Raw genomic sequence first — 19,364 nt, 5'->3', positions numbered from 1 at the left:
TGCAACCTCTACTAGAAAGTGGTGGCTGCGATCTTAGGAATTGGAACTTGGTCCAAAGTCCTAGGAAAAATGCAAATAAAGACATAAGGGGTTAGGGTACAAGTACCCAGACCTCCCTAGGGGGGAAGGCACAGTGTTAATTTAAGAGAGTGGGGGTGTGTGCCCCCCAAGCCACCAAGAGGCCCCAAGCACTGCATCCCTGTGGCTATATAACATTTGGAGGGGAGGGTCCATATGGCCCTTTCTTCCTAAGCCTTCAAGAGGCCCCTATCCCCCAGGGCTGAAAATGTAATAAGTGTCCAGCGGTCCCCAACCCCGGAGACACCATCTACTTCCCTTCAGAAAGCTGCTCCCACTCAATGGGAGAACAAAACATTTCCCTTCCAGCGTTCTTGGGCAGGGAAATGCTTTGATCGCTTCCATCCCACGGGAGGAAATGAAAATGTCTCCCATGGGTTTGGAGCAATGCCTGCTTCCGTTGGACCCATGATGGGTGCAACCAGGGGAGCTGGCAAGGCTATGGGAGCCCTTGTTCTACCCTGTAGCCCTATTGAGGAACTTAGCTGTGGGCTGCCTCAAGTGAACACCAGGGCGTCCCACTTAAAAAAAATATTACGTGGTCTGGTTGTGGCCAAGGGCTATGTGAGGCGAGTGGTTGGCTGCCTGCAAAGGGTTACCACACATATAACATCACTCATGACATCTGCTATGCCTGAATTGATTATATCACTGTAACATGTGCAATTAAATTATTGATGAAAAAACTATGCATGGCGGAGGCATGGGTTCTAGTTACCATTGGGCACGAGTTATAATTACCTAAGATTACTCTAACAGGTGCATTTCTGTGGTTTTTAGAGTTGAACGTATGGATGAATTTCGCATCCCAGTCCACAATTTCCAAAGATGGGTGAGGCGAAGCATGGAAATGTAGCTAAATCTAACAAGCATTGGCAAAGCCAATAGGTGGAGCCTTTGGGACTTTTTGTCTTTACCAATGGTTGTTAGTCACACTGCATTACCCATGCAATGGCTAAAGTTCTAAAACAAAAACCTAAAAAAAATAACTGGCGTTTTTTTTTTCTTTTTCAATATCTAATAGAGTTAGAAATGTAACTAAGATGAAATATTAAATTTAAAATATTAAATATGTAGTCTTAGTTTGGCACAAGATAGAAAAACAGTTCAACCATTATTGTTAATATTTATTACAAATCCAATTTATTTTAAGAAATATTTAGGGAAAGTAACTTTTACAAAGTTACATGTTCCCTTGAAGCTACTGCAGGCTAATTTGCATTCTCCTACCAGCAGCTGCAACGTCAGTGCTTGACTGCAATGAGGTACGAAAACTGCTCCTGGAGCAGGACAATTGATTAAGTCTCGTGACAGATTGGGCTGACTGTGGGGCAAGTGACCCACATCAGCTCAGAAAGCACTGCTGTGGAGGTCTCAAGAACTTCATTAATTTGAAGGGGGTGGAGGTAAAGCCATAGTTTACTATTATGTGACATCTGAAGAAGATGGAACCTTTGTTCTTTAGGTCGAGGGTAGCCAATTGGACAGCAATCCAGTGGGAGACGACGAGGGAGCTGGCCTCAGAACTAGTTTCTAGTGTCTTAGTCGGAGGGGACTGATCGTTTCCCTAAACACGCGTATGTCTGGCATACAAGTTCCCTCCAAAGGTAGATGAACTATGCTATCTTGGGTTTCCCTTAGTCTGAAGCTCTATGGGATAGTTTGCAGTAGGCAAACAGGATATGCTGTAAAAGTGCAGAGGATTACACCTGGGGACTTCTGCCCTGTTGATTAGAGAGTGTTCAGGAGTCACACCCACCCACTGGCTAGTGATACTTACAAGGCTGGCACATCACCAGGGTGCCTGAGAACACTCTCTCAGTCTGTGGAAGAACAGAGCTGTTTGCGACCTGTGAGGTGACCTGAAGGGCTGGACCTGCTCCCACGTGTACCTAGGACAAATAAGTGGGCGCTATGGATCAGCTGGTTAACCTCTTGTGTGGCTACAGAGAAACAACAAACAGCCTTTTTCCTGAAGTGAGCAGCTAACTGGAAGAGGTCTAGAACCTACTGGTGGCCCTGCTGGGTGAGTTCTGACCCCTATGTGCTGTCCCTTAAGTCATCTGAGCCTTGATGGTGCTGAGAAGGACTTATTTTTAAAATCTCTGAAAAGGTTGGACTTAGAAAAGTATTGGACTTCTTGACCTCTGGAGGGCTGGAAGCAACCACTCAAGTCAATCTGTTCAAGGCACGACCTCACCTATGTCCCAGTTACCCACGAACAGTGGTTAATGATTAGTGTTTACTTTTTCTTGGTGCTTTGTCTCTTAAATCTTCAAAAAATCATATCTATGATCCCATTTATTTGAGTTTTGGAATGTGGGTGTAATTTTGCTTCTTACATTCTCCCCTAAGTTTGTAAATTGGAGTGAGATTTTCATTGTGTTTTGTTTCTGACTTTTTAAGTGGTTTGGTAATTCTAAATGTTTAACACATTTTAGCCTGTCTGCTGTATGCCATAGCTACCAGGGGATTAACACAGGCTTAAAAAATGTCGGTCTTTGTCTGGACCTAGCAGGTTAGTGACTTTATCACTTATAGTGGACTACCATCCACCCAATTAATAATTTGTTTTCTTACAATAACCAAATCAGATCAACTGTATTGAGCATAAGCTTTCCCACAAGGCAAACATCAGGTACACAGTAATAAATATGTACAAAATTACCATGATCAAGACCATAAAATCCTCCTAAAATAGCCTAACGTGGATTATCATTATCATTACGCTTCATTTTGACAACTTGTGTCATAAAAGCTAAAAAAAAAACGCACAGATTAAAATACAATTAAGAATATAGGAATGAGCGGTTTCGTACAGCACATGTCACAATAGGCGTGCAGGATCTTCCTTTCACAAAAATGTGGTTTCTACATCATTCTGCCTATGAGATGGTATAATTTTTGGCCAGCATATAATAACTGCTTAAGGGTTATCAAGCTGCAACTCTTCTATGCTAAACGGTTTGTTCCAGTAGGTCACCAACACCAAAACCTTTGTCTATAAAGGTAATCTGTGGGATTCCATTTCATAAAATACCTGCCTACAGCCTTTGGCCACAGTCTAATAACAGCCCATCATGAACAGCCTATTGCCTTAACACATAAATCTCACAATAAGGGAGGCCTACTGGCTTTCTCATACCGTTTCATAATAAACAGACCAAATCTGTTAAATATGGCATAACTTTTCCCAAAGATCCAATAGGGCCTTTAGCCTTTACCATTGGCTTGATCAATGGATATTATCCACACCGGCCTACTGGCGTGCACATATGGCAGCATCATCATAAATACAGTTATAAAATTACAAATATGTACACAATTGCAGTTGGCAAAACAACATATAGCTCTTCCTTAAAGGGCCTCATGAGGATTATCACTATGAAAATCTTCTACCCCCAAGGTTTGTTAACGGGTTTGACAAACTCCAAAACTCTTGTTAATCTGTGAGGTTTCAAGAAATAAAATACCTGTCTGCAGCCTACAATACACTGCGACAACAATCCACCGTTAAAGCCATATTTATTTTAGCAAATGGTTTTCACAATAAAAAAGCTAAGCCGATTGTCTTTACTGTAAGTTTTCATAATAAACAGGTCTAGATTTTAGCCTTGGTTACTTATTGGCTTGCCACCATAACCAATAAAACAGTACTGTATTGAGCATAAGCTTTAACACATGGCAACTAGAGAATACGAAACACCATAATTATCCAATAATTTAGGAGAAGTTGTTTGATAGCATCATACTGGTGTATGTGTGATCTTAAAGGGCACACTCCAACTATCACAGTGGCATGTGTGTGACCGAAATGCAAACACAATTACTTTACTTGCTAAAAAGCCTGGCTTAAACAAACTGAAGACAGACCTAAAAATGGATGCTACAAAACAAAACATTGACAAAGCCAACAGACCTCGCCTTTTGGCTGTGCCAGTTCATACCTATTGGGTTCCGCAATGTTTTTACCCGATGTTGTCAGCATCAGCGAAAACATAGCATTGCTAAATGCACGACGTTTTGCTATTTGGGAAGTTATATATTTTCTAATTATTTTAAAACTAATTTTGTGTATCAATTAATGAATGGGTGATTGTGAAAATGAATAAGTATTTTTATTGAGAAAAAGCATGGTAAATGACTAATGTTTTGGAAATTGGAATGATTAATGATTTAGGGCCAGATGTAGGTAATCCCAGATTACCGATTCTTAAATACCGAATCATACCGATTCGGTATTTAACCCCTTCCATGCTCATGACGAGCTGAGCTCGTCATGAGTTGCGCCGCTCGCATGCTCATGACGAGCTCAGCTCGTCATGTAACGAGGCTTTTTGCAAATCGCCGCACAGCGCAAAAATAACCGCCGCACGCATGCGGTTAAGAACTGGCAATCGGGATGTAGGTAATTTTAGGGCATGTATGTCTGCAACAGGGCACTGTTTAAAAAGCAAAAGAAATGCTTTTTAAAGGGTTTTCAACTTCTAGTTGGTGGTAAATTAAGAATTCTTAAACCCCTGTAGCTCAGATTACAGTGCTACCTACATGTCAAAATACAGATTCAGTAATTATACCGATTCGGTATTTTACCGATTCGGTAAAATTACCGAATCTGTATTTTCATATGCCCCTACATCTCAAACTGCAAATACCGGTCAGTAACGGCCGAAACCGGCCGTTACCGACCGGTATTTGCCTTCCTACATCTGGCCCTTAGTGAGTGCAAGCTTGAATATTTAAATGTATATTTGCCTCGATGGACTACTGAGTAAGTATACCGAAACGTGGTTGGGTTAAAGAATATGTGAGTGAAAGTCATTGAACAAACAAAGAATTTTTTGTTTTATGTTTTTTCTAAAGGTTTAGTTTTTTTAAGAACAAAATGATATGCAAGTATTTGGGCGAAACGATATTTAATAGTTGCATTTGTTGTTGCAAATTTTGTCTTTACAAATTCTTTGTATTATGAAAATACCATCTTTTTTATTTGTGAGACATATATACATTTATTTGTATTTTATCAGTGAAGTAGTAAACATTCTAATTGGAGATTTACAACAAAAACTGTGCAAGGCACATATATATGCATATATACACCATTAAAAAAAAAGAAAAGCACTGCGATGCTTTATTTTATTTATAAAAGTTGTCTTTGGCAGAGTTTTGCAAAATTTCAGCAACACCTCAATTGCAAAAAATAATACCCCATGCTGAAGACTGTGCCAGTGGCATCTCTTGTCACTGAGTGAAGTATTAGACTATAGTAACATATTTCTTTAGTGGAGAGCAGAGAACTACTGTATGGTATTGAATGGTTATGTATAAAGTGCTTTCTACTCCTGATAAGACGCTGAACTGCCTGAGACAGCACCAGTTAGAGGCTTGCATGGGGTAAAGTACCAGAAAATAGGAAGGATGTATTTGGTAGAGGGCGAGATGTGCTGTATGGCACTGTATGGAATCGTTATTTATTTAGCACTTTCTACCCTGGACGAGGTACTGAAGCACTTAAGACGGCATCACTGAAAGCTAGTATATGTTGTGTAGTACCAGAAAATAAAAAAAAAGTCTCCCTGGTGGTTGGCAGTGAACTAATGTATGGCACGGGTAGTTATTTACACAGTGCTTTTTACATCTGACAAGGAGACAGCCCAGGTGAGAGCACTTGAAATATCAGAATATATACATTATTTCTGCTGCCGAGCTATCATGTATAGTATGGTTTGGTACTATTGAGAATAGCACTCAATCAACGTGCACTGACACCATGGCCACATCATAATAATATTACACTGGAAATCTAGCAATTTCTAGCCACAGACATTCTCTCTTCCAACATCCAGCAACAATATTAAGATTGTTTGGGACAACCCATTCAAAATGTCTTGCTGCTTGTTTAAGAATCTTGAAAAGAGCAAGATTTCATTTACCAAACCATGGCATTATTTTCTGTATGAGGGGGTTGTGTGTGTAAAAATAAAAGTGGTCGGGTTGTTTTGACTTGGTTTCAAATTGACCTGCTGTTTGGCTGACATTCAGATGCGTTGTTTTGTGAAGGCAAATATGAGACGACTAGTGGCTTGACGTTCCCTCAAGAAATGACACACAAAGACAGAACAGAATCCAAGTTAATTTATCTGTGACAAATACTTTCATAAAACATAGCATCCTGATGTGCTATGGCCTCTTCTGGGACTTGAGACTTCCCAGCTTCCAAATAAACCCAAAAACCCTCCAATTGCAAAACAACAACAACTTTTAAGGATGTGCGCCAGGCTTTGGAACACATTTTATAGGCAATCTTAGGGGGTCATTACGATAGCAGTGAATCCGCCACCAGCAGCCTGCCGGTGGTGGATTCTCCGCCATCGTGCAGCAATTCTCCGCCCGCTAGATAAGGATGGCGGACAGATTGCTGGCGGATGGGAAGTCCGTCCGCCACGGGTCCGACACAGGCAATTGTTAAAATTGACTGTTGGACCCGGATAACAAACCTAGAATAGTGGTGGTGCCTAGCAGGCACCATCCGCCACATTAGAATGCTTTATCTCCACCAGCCTTGAATGGCGGTTCAACCACCATTCACAGGCTGGTGGGGATGTACTTAGGGGGCCATAGCAGGCCCCCCTAAATCAGGGGTATGTTAGTTTTGCACTTAAGGGGTCTCTATGGTGCCCCCCAACATTTCCCTGCACCATGTTGGAGGCCCCACGTGGTGCCTGCCACGTAGTGCAGAGAAATGCAAAACTTGCATTGTTACCATTGCGGCGGGTGCTGCAGCCAGCAGCACCCACTGCAATGGTAAACATGCACAATGTGACCGCCATAGTGGTGGTCACATTGTAATTGCACGTGAGGGACTGCCGCCATATAGGCTGCTGGTCCCAATCCCTATGACAATGGCGGACGGACTAAAGTTCATCTGCCATCGTAATGACCCCCTTAATTTCTTAGACATTCAACAATTACGAAACATCTTACAAAGGCAAGTGATGAATTGTGTCTGTGTGTTGAGGTAGTTATTTTTGAATTTCATAATAAAAGTGTGGTGGAAGAAAAGATTTCTCTGTTTTTATTTCAAAAATGACTCGCGACTGGTTTGTATTATATGTAGGACATTTTTCATACCCCACTGACACATAAAATGCCAGATACTAAATGTTTATTTTTGCCTTGCCTGAATCAAATATACTGGTATGCATAGTATTTCAACTGTCCAAAAAGTATTTACTGGAAAAAAAGATGTTTTCTTGAGAAAATAGATTTACATAATATTTAAGAATGTTTTTTATTCATTGTCTGTATGACTGACTGACATCTGACAAAGTGCTTTATTAAACTATCTTCCCTTCTTCCCACTCAAGTATCCCCTCCTTGCCTTAACTATCCATTCTACTCTGTTCTCTTCTTTCCTCTCCTGTAGAGCTTTGAAGTAGCCTCAAGGTAGAGTTAAATTATATGTAAGTGTTGTACCTATGAGGACAATAATGCTATTGCCTGCATTGGAATGACTCTAGTGCAGAGGAAGAACTGTCCACAAAAGGATTAATACTGCTACACTAGTTTGTGTGTCAGTGTCATTTAGCGGGTCGAGCTTGGTTTGTTTTCTGATTAGGAGTTACATTTCTCAGGGTGTTACTGTTTTTTTGTTTGATTTGACTGAATGACACATCTGTGTCAGTGCTCTTGTGTAGACGATTTGAAGCACCTGTTATGTCAGCAATAGAATATTAATACTGAGTAAAAGAGAAAGTTAATGATTTGGGAGTGGGAGTCTGAAGGCATAGGAGCAAGTGTGTGGAATTCCTATAGCCCATGCCGACGCTCTTTTTCAGGTGAAGGATAGCAAGTTTTCATTTTTAGTCTGTCCTTGGGACAAGTAGGCCCAAGCCCCTGCAGCAAAAACCTGTTGGCTGCATTGGCAAGGACATTGTCTACAGTTAAGGTAACATTTTTGTCATTCTTTTAATGTAGTTTAAACTTGTATTGATGGTTTATTAATCCAAAGCCTTTTTTTTATTAGGGTGAGCGCTCTAAGGATATGTTGTAAGTTCGGACTGCACTACTAACAGTGGTTCTAGTATAACAATGTATACAAGCTTGTAAAGTTTAACAATATGAGGCTACATATAATGCTCCCAGAATGCTCTCTGATTCGATGCAAACATTTGCAGAAGCTTGAAAGCAAGATTGAAGATCCTCTGCTTTCAAAAATAAATGTTCACAGAAAAATGCACTAGGAAAAAAAGTTTTGCTAAACTACTGTGAAATGTAATGTGCCATTTCTTTGAAGTATCATTTAGTAAAATGTTAGTATTTCCCAAAAACACCAATTTCAGCATTATGGGAAACATGAAACTAAATGAGCACTGACAAAGCCAATAGGTCTGACATTGGTGGTCAGGCTTTTGATGTTGCCAATGCGCTTTTTGTTTTGACATTGTTTTTTTAAAACATTATTGTTGTGGGAGCTGCCATGGCCTCACTGTTATAACAAACATTGGCAAACAGTTAAAATATTTTTTGTTTTCAAAAAACATACATTGCCACAGTAGTCCCTGGCACAGAACAAAACTTTTTTGTGTGCTGATATGCTCCTTGTGAAAGAGCAGAATGCTGTCACTCACAGTGAAGCCAGCCAATAGATAGAATGTTAGTAAAAACAATTGGAGTTGATTAACGCCACACCTAATTAGGGACCCAATTCTTAAAGAAAGTCACAAAAGTGCACCAATGGTATATGTCCTTGCATTAGTGTAGATTTACAGCTTTAATAAATTCACAAGAATTTTCTAAAGTAGGCCAGGAAATAGCACTCCTAGAAAATATTTGTGAACAGCATTTTAGTACCAGCAAATGTGCATGTGTAGACTTCCTCATGCAAAAATCCATTGAGAGTGTACAAGCTCACTTTCCCTCCAACCACTTTATTCGCCAACCATAGAAGAAGTCTTACTTCTGCCCTTGTAAGGAGTACATTTCCAACCTGTCTCAGTATGGGAAAAGATCAGAGATGAGCTAATGAAAACCCCTAAATTTTGCAAATTAGAACAAGCAAGTTAGCAGGTTTGCACAGACTCAAAAGGGCATTCCAATCCTGAAACTATTGCATAGCGCCACCTCCAGCCCCAGAATGTATATCTGCATAAAGGTGGCAAAATAAGGGAATTGTTAGTGTTCAAATCCTACTATAATAGGAGTCCTGGCATAATCAAATAGGCTATTCGTGAGATTGCTACCATAATGTGTCACCGCACTACATGGCACCAAAGGGATGAGTGGATTTTGTTACAAGACAAGTAGGTTTATGAAGCATCCTGTCCCATGGACAAGTAGATGTTTCATTAAATTCCACACTCCTGATATGAGTCGAAATTTTAAGTAAAGTAGGTACAGAGGCCACAAGCCACAGATTTTGAAGGTAACCCTGGTGGAAACCTTCATGCAATTAGCTCCAGGGCTCTCCTAGATTTTGAAAGTTGTGTCTGTCAGACTTATTCTCATAGAGTTTCTTGGTCACCCAGTCCTCATATGTTTTTCAGTGGACCAACATCCCTTCCTCTGCACATAAATCGTATATCTGATGAACTTCCACGATCCAACCCATTTGATCTGCTTTTGAGGTAACAGTTTTAATCCAAAGTTTGCCTGTGGAGTAGAGAACTGCTCAGGCATGAATGAAAAGGTGTTGAATGAGTGTATGAAAGAAACAAAAACAGGGGAATCAGCAGGGACACCATGTTTAGCCTATTCACTTGTAAACCCACCACAGTCACAGGTAATAATTACTGAAAATGACAATAGTGGGCAATCTGGTTAGTGAAATCTAATTTATTGTGAAGCAGTTTGGAAGGTGTAAAATACAGTTCTCAGAAATGTATTTAAACAGCAATGTAGTTGCCTGCACGTAGGGGTGAACACAACTTTTGTAAATGCTGTTTCATCAAGTAGAGACTGTTGGCCATATGTTCAGTTGTTTCATAAAATATAATAAATAAAATAAATGTTTCCCAACTAAAGGCATGGTCCGGCAATTGTTTACTGTAGTGAACAGTGCACCTTATGTTCTACAGTTATGCATATGCCAGCCATGAAGAAAAAGATGACATATTCAACATAATTAATTAACAAGCATTGCCATAGCCAATAGGTATCCACTTTGGGACCTTATACGTATGTAATTATGCAGCACAATATCCTTGGTGCAACATCAACGGTTGCATGCCTAAACACTTATAATGTCCCAAAGGCGAGACCTATTGACTATGTCTTACCAGGCCACAAATTTCTGCCAAGTGTTTCCACTAGCTGTAAAAATGCTATGCTTACCCCTCAAGCTCTTACCCCAAGGACTGGCAAGGGGATGCAACGAGTATCATACGACCTCTCATTGCAAGCACGCATCACATACCTTTATTTGAGGGAATGGCTCAATAAGGAGTTATGTTTTAATCCCTTATTTCAAGAACAAAGCACTTGCTACCATTAACCCTTCTATTGTTTAATGAACTGCAAATGTGAAGTTAAGTGCTTTTTGAGGTACACGAAGAACACCAGGAAGAAACAAACATACTTTAACAGCAAGTTTAATATTAAAAATATACCTAGCACATGTTGATTACTCCCTAGAAGCAGTTTAAGAATGAAGTGTACATGCTTCACATGGCTGCTTTAAATATAATTTCATTTTTAGTAAATCGAAGCTCAGTAACACCTTTGACATATGGAAAATAAATGTAACTTTAAAAAATCAAAAATTTGCTATTTTCATATTTCTTTTTGCTTGTTACTTTGCGGTTTCTGGAAAATAGGCCCTTGACCTATTAAGTATGGATTATTAAAAAGGCAAGGCATCACTTCTTGTGACCTCACTTCCTGTGTCGTCATTTGTGATTTGCATTTCATAATTAGTCCCTCCACTGTTTGCTCAGCCTGTGGACCATCTTCAACATTGTTTTTATGAGCTTGTCTTAATCATCCTTCAAACATGTTCAGCACATAAGGGCACTTGGACGTATGATGCGGTGACAGAGTGAACCTCACACCACTCAAGTCACCCCTATCTCGTGCTGCCAGAGCGTGCAGCTGTAAATAATGGTTAGTATGCAAACTGTTTAGTAGGCATTGAGAAAAGGCATCCATTAGTGGGAATAAAGTTCCTAAGTGGGTATTTTAGTAGCGAATGACCGGCATAGCAATGAAAACAACGCCACTGCCAAGGTCACTGTTGTTAACTTACACGACTAGGAAAGGAATAGGCCCGTAATGAAAATGTATGATGTAGAACAGAGTGGCGTGTCGGCCAGGCAATGCTGCAGACGTTTCCATGTAGCCGTATTTATTTTAGCTCAGAGCACCGGGTTGTGGTCGGGATTGAGGGGGGTAATCTCATGAGGGAGACAACTGGAAGGAGGGGCCCCCCTGAGAAAGGAGCAAAGCTTCTTTCCTGGAAATTACAAAGGAAGGCAAACGCGCTAACACTGCATTCTTGCTCAGGTGGAAAATATTAGAATCTAACTGATTCTTACTGTCTGGGTATTTGCTCTCAGTCATTGCTGGGGCAGATTTATGTGCACAAATAGAAATAATTTAGCATGCATGGCCGCCATACCTCAGCGTTGGAGATGAAACTGCCGAAGTGCTTGAAACACTGTCATCATTGTTTCCTAGACGCTGGTTGGTTCAGTGTAAATACTACTACCAATGCTTACAACGTAAAGAAGAATTTGCAGGTTTGTTTTTAATAATGTATTTGAACGCTGAGCATATTACGCTGTAACATTCACAGGTTTCTAGACGTTAAATAATGATGCGAGGTGTACGGGAAGACCTGGCATTTGTCTAGAAATCGAAACCAGTCTTAATTGAAAAAGCCACAAAGTGAATAGAGTGAAAGTGGCTAGTCCGTCCATTACTTCACCGGGCTGGCGAGTGGTGCGCGCACGTGCGCTTGGGAGAGCAGTCTTCACTTTTCAAGCACTGAACTCGTGCTTGTAGCGCGCCGCTGCTCGCTCCCGCAAGGTGGATGCCGCCACAAGCACGAGTGCAGTGCTTGAAAAGAGAAGACCGATGGCTAAAGGCCTTCCTAGAGCAACGCATGCGCGCTGCCAAGGCGAGGCCTAAAAATGGGTAAAGTGGAGCCTCTTAAATTATTTAGTTTATAAAATGACACAGTTAATCACCTCAGGTAGAAATGTTATATTTATGCAGTGCACCTGTATATCCTATTGGAGTTTCCAAAGAATTCACGTTAATTTAGCATCTGCCACCCTGCTAAAAGACATCGAGCCCTTCTGTTTAACACATTACTACTAAAACACGGATAAAAAAGGAAGGGCCCAGTTCACAGACATGAGAGGTAGAGTGCTAAGTATAGTGTCCAGCTAACTATAAATTGAAATGCATTAGGAATAGTTTGCATAAGTAGTGTACAAATTATGTGCCAACGGATGCTGCAGAGGCATAACTAGATTTGCTTGATGTAGGTCTGTCAGAAATTAATAATTTACATAATGTTTTAAAATGCAAGCTTACATTAGCAAGAAAGTTTAGTTTCATTGTTCAAAAACGGGCCCAAACAAAAAGTTGCATTACTCAAATTTGAAATATTCAAGAAGACATTACTTCTTTAAAAAGTATTATTTTTCCTGTGAATGGTGAGAGGAACTTAAATGTCTTGAACTATATTATTAAATGAGTTAGTTAGAAGCTCAACTTTGATACTAAAATCGATCTTCAAATCCACAGTAACATCTCGTGATCTTTTTAAATCCCTGAATCTACAAGAAGGAATAAAAACCTTTTTTCTTTTGTAATTCACCTAACCTTGCAAAAAAATCCTGCCAAAAGGATTACATGCACTGATGTCCTTAACAGTAAGCACCTTCATCACCACATTATGAAAAAAGACAAAATATGCTTTCTTCCAACTTACCTGAAAAATTTGTTTTAATGAAAACAGTGCTCGCCTCAACTCACGGCCATTGGAGTTGTAAAGTTTTTCTGAAAAGGAAAGAAAACATTATTGCCATAACTGAAGCTCCCGAAAACATAACCAAATAATAAAGCAATCTTTTTATTGAAAGCAATCGCATATTACTTAAGAATGAAATATGAAACATAGTAACATATACAATCTTTGTGTATATATTCGGATTAATGATACATAATTATCCAAAGGAAAAATAGATATATACAAAATAGAAAATTGTGCTTTGCGCTCAGGAAGTGGTGAATCACGGCACAGAATTCCACAAGTGGTCTATGGCAGGTCCATTAGTTTGAAGCAACTAGGTTTATGCATTTTAATTAAATTGGAAAATACTTTTTATTTTTATGGCATGTGTATTATTTTCTTAAGCTGCACAAGCATGCATATGCTAAGGTATATTGTCTTTGCATTAACACATACATGAATTCGAATTATATATGATTAATTCCTAAGAACATGTATCTACCTGAGTGCTAGATAATGAAAGGGGAATATCACAAAAAGTGTCATATATATTTGTAAAATGCATTTTGTGGATTGCGAAAATGCATATCCACATTTCTTCACTCTGGTCCTGGTTCACAGATAAAGCTGGAAGGTCAGGTTGGCAATGCTAGTGCTGTTCTGCCTCCTGCAGCCCTACCCTCTTTGAACTAATTTCATTCCAAAAGCCACGTTTTTGGGTTGAGGGGTGAGAGAGTGTGACAAGAGCATTCTCAAGCTAGCAGGTCCCTGCCTTTACCAATGTGCTCTAAGAAGATGCCTAGTTCACAAAACGTTTGCTGTGAATCACTCTTATAGTACTCCTGCCTTACTCCAGAATTTAAAAATCATGTAACGTTAATAGTTAGCCAGGTATACACTGCAAATTCTGAATTCCAGCCAAAAGTCACAAGCACACTATGGGGCACCTTACGATCTCTGGTGGAAAGCCTCCGCCCGACAGTCGGAATCTACCTGACTGCGTCGGAGCCCTTCCGACCGACTCGGTCGGTTTACAGTCCAACAGCCCGATTACGATGTTCACGGTAGGAACGTAAACTGCGCAGTCATTCCAACTCAGTTCAGACCGGCTCGCAGAGTATTCATGTCGGTCGAAACTGCACCGTAACCCCTATGGACAGCGTTTCCGCCGTCAGGATTACGATGTTGATTTCCAACAGCCTTTCCGCATTAGCCTGTCCAACATGGAAAGACTGTCGGAACATGACTTCGCGGGCCGCTTGCAGGGCCTCGTAGCCCCCACGGCCTATGGTTGATAGCCTAGGGGGTACCTAAGGGACCCCCTGAAAACCACTGCACTGAGTGGCAGGCACTGAGAGGTGCTTGCGACAGGGTACAGGGTTTTCTGCACAAACCCCATTTCCCCATAGGAACTTGTATTATGGCCGGTTGTTTGGAAGGAACACGAGCTCCCATAGAGAACAATAGGACTCTGACCGAAAAGTGTTTGGTTACATCGTAATCTGGGGTCGGTACCGCCAACCGCGTATCAGTCGATCCCGAGTCTGAGACGGTGTCAGGCAGAGGAAATTCCGCCCAACATTTTAATGAGCCCCCATGAGTAAACCTAGCCCTTCTCCATGAGTAAACCTGGAGTTCAAGAGTAAGCCATAAGAACTACAAGCTTAAATCACAACAAGTCATAACAAAGTCATTGAGATAAAAAATGTACCTTATTTTAATTAGCGCAAGCATAAATTAAATAAAATGGATTATGAAGCAGACCCTAAGTATCAAAAACAAAGCTTAATAATAGCTTGACGACACAATCACAAAACAACATTTTTATTGAACCATTCTAATGTAATAGTATAGGTTAGGGCACGCAAGTAACACTTACTCATGGCAAAATCTTTGTGAATCGGAAGTCTTTTAAACTCAACAGTTTCTACAAACTCTATAAATTATTTTATACCTACATAAGGTTGTTAATAATGAAGGCATCTAGATAACCTTTCCTCGACACTTATTTAAATAGAGGTATGTAATATGCTGTACTGATGATTCTCAATGTTATTTTGTCAGTGTCCAACAGGAGTTTAGTGACTTCAAAGAGCGTTTTCTAATCATTGTTTCAGCCATAATGATATGTAAATAGTGTTAGTATCCAATGATATCTTAGATTGGATCACAGACCCGACATTTCTTTATTTTCAATAACCAGTCATCACTAAAGGATTTATTGGAAGCCTGTCATTGAAGAAATTGACTTTTTTGTATACATTTATAATGTGACTAACGATAGTTTTTCCTCTTCAATTGATTCTGTAAATGATCTGTCTCGGATAGTATCTTCAAACCTCACTTTCATCCGAAACATTAATTAACCTGAAAAGTGATGACAACACAATTAGCATCTTTTGGTGACATCTTGCAGAGATGGACTAGAGGAGTGACACAAAAGAACTTTGCGGAAGTAAAGGGGAAGAAAACATAACAGTAGTAACCCATTTTAACACTCCGGCTCAGATCCACTGTGGAAAACGGAACTTCAAATCGTATCTCCTCCAATATGTGGGAAGAAGTGAACTCAGTTCAAATCTTTTATTCGATTAACCATTATATTAATCATAAAAAGTACATCATATATAAACATTTCATCATAAAATCACAGTTGTTATTAATACATTAGGATAATACACTTTTAATCCGTTTAGAAAGTTAGTACAGGTATTCATAAAATTCAGCTAGGGTTCGTTTCTAGAGCTTTACGGGTAGTTATACAAAATTTCAAAAACAGTGCTAGATTCTTTGCCACATATTGTGTATCAAGCTGCTGTAAAGCTAGAAACGCCGGGCGACAGGTCCTCAACCCCATTTGACGTAACAATGGTATGACCCAACGCCTGCGTGCTACAGCATAATAGTGACAAAACAGTACTACATGCATGGTTGATTGAGGGGAGACTTTATCACATGGACATTTTTCCAATTCATGGGACCAGTTTAGCGTATTTGGGAAAGTGACCAATCGAAAAAACAGATTAAAACGCAACCTGGTTAATAGGTACTTTTCATGATTGGATATGTAATATGATAAATAGGGCTGTGTGCCTGGGGATACTTGGGCCATCAAAATATGAGCGTTGGATTGCTTCGATAGTTCTCCAGACATACGGAGTTCCCTTAAATGATTAAGACAATGATGTTTCAGAGATTGTCTACTCATCTCATTGATTGTTGAGGGTTCAATGGCATACTGTATAAGGTCAAGATCTTTCAAAAAGTTGACCACGTACGCCAACCATGGGATGTTTTTCCAGGACGACATCTCGAGACATTCTGAAATCAGGGCACGTGTAAGGTGGCACTGAGGCTTTGTCCAGATACGGTGCCATAGCAGCATTGGTTGACATTTGATGTAATCAGTTAAGTAGTCTATCCCAAGCTCTATGTGGCAACCGTAAGTGGGGGCACTCCGTGGGAGGGCCAGCAGGTATTTGACAAAGCCGTTTTGAATTTTTTGTAATTCAGGGGTGTTTACATAGCCCCATACACCGGCTCCGTATGTGGCGATGCTCAGGCATTTAGCTTGATGGATTTTGAGCAATACAGGGGGAGTTGGTTTACCCATTTTTCTCGAAAATGAGACGAGGGCAGAAGTTGCTCGTTGGTAAAGCAATTTCCTCTTTACCGTCGCCCTTTTCCATGTTAACTGGTCGTCTATTAGGATGCCCAGGTAAGGGTATTCCCTAACGCGTTCCAGTTTTGATTGCTCAATGCAAAGATGTTTGGAGCTTTTTACTTTGGGCCCTGTTTGCATGACAAAGGTCTTGGTCTTATTCACCTTTAAGCCAAGCGAAAGCATGAAGTTACAGTATTTGTCCAGCTGCTTCTGAAGTTGTACTAAGGTCCGGGCAAAAATTACGGAATCGTCGGCGTAGAGAAGTGCTGGAATAGGGCGCTGATTGATGGTAGGTAAATCCTGTCTCCCTTCTAGCATGGCTGCTTCCAGGCCATTGGTGTATAAATTGAATAGAAAGGGAGCCAGGACACAGCCCTGCCTTACTCCACGGTTTATTGTAAAAGAGGGTGTTAACTCCCCACCCGTACCAAATCTTACGCAAGCCGAGGCGTCAGTATAAAGCTCGCGCAATAACTTGATAAGGGGTGGATCAACACCCAACTCGACCAAGATAGACCACAGCTTGGCGTGGATTACACAATCAAACGCCGCGCTGAGGTCGACGTAGACCATGAATAGGTTGCCCCGTTTTACCCCAACATACTTCCCTATTAAGAGTGTCAGGTTTAGGGCCTGTTCAACAGTGCCCAGTCCCTCCCGGAATCCATACTGTAGGTCCGTGATGATGTTCTTTTCTGCCGCCCAATCCTGTAATCGATCCAGAATTAGACGGCCCGCGACTTTACCCAGTGAATCCAGGAGGGAGATGGGCCTGTAGCAGGCGGGGTTGTTTCTCTCACCTTTTTTGAAAATTGGGAGCAGTATGGAGGAGGACCAAGAGTCCAAAAGGCCGTTATTTAGAACTGCCGCCATTAGTTGGGTAATTATTGGAGACCATAAATCGATGTTTAATAGGAATATATCTAAAGGGGCACCGTCTGGACCAGGGGCCTTTCCAGTTTTTGAAGAGGATAGTGCGCTTATGACCTCTCCAAGAGTGAAGTGGAGGTCAATTGGATAGACCCCTTTTTTATGAGGTTCGCTCGCTGGAGTAGGATGCGCGGTGCTTGACGAGGGGGGGTCACTAAAGATTTTAGAAAAGTGTGTCACCCACTCGTCCGCAGACACAGCTACATCCAGATGTTGATGTGAGCTACCCTCAAGTAGAAAAGGTGATTTTACTACTTTCCAGAATAGAGAGCTGTCCTTGCTATTACAGCTCTCATGTAATTGGGCCCATAGTTTGTTTTTGTGGCCTCTTTTACAGCTTGTTTGGGCCTGCTTGTATTCAGATCTTAATTTAGTTATTTTAGATTGGTCTCTAATTGGATTATGGAGCTCTTTCTTTAGGGCGTTTAAAGCTTTCCGGCATGCCGTATTAAACCAGCCTGGTTCCGTATGGCTGCCCGGTTTACAGGTTCGAAATAGAACCTTCTGAATGACTTTCAGGATTTCCCCGAAACTGGAAATAATTTGCTCTGGGGAGGATACCTCATCAAGACATGTATTTATCGATGGGAGTGCTTTAGAGATCACAGAGCTTGATGTTACTGCTGGATCTATCCTTGACCATTTCACGGAATAGCCGTTAGTTTTATTCATAGACAATGACTTTTGGGTCAGTAGGCTATTCTTTGTTGGGTGGGGAACACTCATAGCTAGCCTTAGTACTAATGTGTTGGGGAAATGATCACCTGAAATTTCTGATCCTGTACTAAACTGGGAAAGTGTACCCTTTAAGGAATATGAACAAAGTATAAAATCTATGGTACTAAAACATCCCCTGCCGTGGAAAGTAGGGTTAAATTCCACGGGAGGATCTACAAGTTCGTTGGCATAAGTCAATTCCAACGACATTAAACAATCATTGAAAGATTCTCCAACAGGGGAATGAGTGAAGTGTGTCATAGGGCAATCGTTTTCATCTAGGAGGCCACAATCAGATTTCTTATAATGAGAGCACAATTGTACATTGAAATCCCCTCCCCAAATTACATTATACATAGCTAATGAGTGCTTAGCTCGTTGTTCGCCTACAAAAAGTGAAATTGCGGACACAGTTTTGACACATTCTGCAGGAGATAGATTATTGTAAAAATTAATAAGACTATATGACATACCGTTTTTAAAAGTGATCAAAAGAATTTGATAATACAAGGTAGTACACTGAACAGAAATTTTCTTTACATCAAGCTTGTTTGATATGTATACCACAAGACCCCCCTTAGGTCTGCCGTGTGTTGATGGGGTGGCCGGAGAGTGGAACGTTAAATAACCTTCTACGTGCAGTGGATCAACAGTCCATGTCTCTTGGAGGCACACAATCTGGTAGGAGGTAACATAAGCCAGCCAAGATGTCGATAATACTCTGGGTCGCAGACCAGCTACGTTCCAGAATAATATAGGCACTAGATAGGCTGACGATGTTCCTTTGGTAGAAGGAGGCCTTCCTTTTAGGGACGGTGTATTTCGTAATGAGCTGAGGTCAGTGTTAGGTGGAGAGAGCAATCGCTCTCGTTGTTTATCAGGTGTAATGGTGGAACAAGGCTGAGAACCAACGTGATGGAAAGTATGTACGTCCACTAAGTCTATTTGCGTTGCCGAAATTGGTAAAGGCGTTGGTAAAGGCGTTGTTTCGTTCGGCAGAGTTGAAAGTACGGGAGA

At 40.7% G+C, this 19,364-nt stretch overlaps 1 protein-coding gene across 8 annotated transcripts in view; it reads right to left on the bottom strand.

The window, feature by feature from the left end:
• Positions 1–19,364, bottom strand: part of FHOD3 (formin homology 2 domain containing 3) — a 1,303,582-nt gene that overhangs the window by 681,028 nt on the left and 603,190 nt on the right. For all 8 annotated transcript variants that reach the window (XM_078687715.1, XM_078687716.1, XM_078687717.1 and 5 more), the window contains exon 4: positions 13,016–13,083. In XM_078687715.1, the coding sequence (XP_078543841.1) occupies positions 13,016–13,083 (68 nt within the window). The remainder of the gene's footprint in view (positions 1–13,015; positions 13,084–19,364) is intronic.

This window comes from Lissotriton helveticus, chromosome 4_1, assembly GCF_964261635.1.
Source record: "Lissotriton helveticus chromosome 4_1, aLisHel1.1, whole genome shotgun sequence".
Lineage (NCBI taxonomy): Eukaryota > Metazoa > Chordata > Amphibia > Caudata > Salamandridae > Lissotriton > Lissotriton helveticus.
Note: the sequence above shows the minus strand (reverse complement) of the source record. Positions and strands in the feature narration are given on the sequence as shown.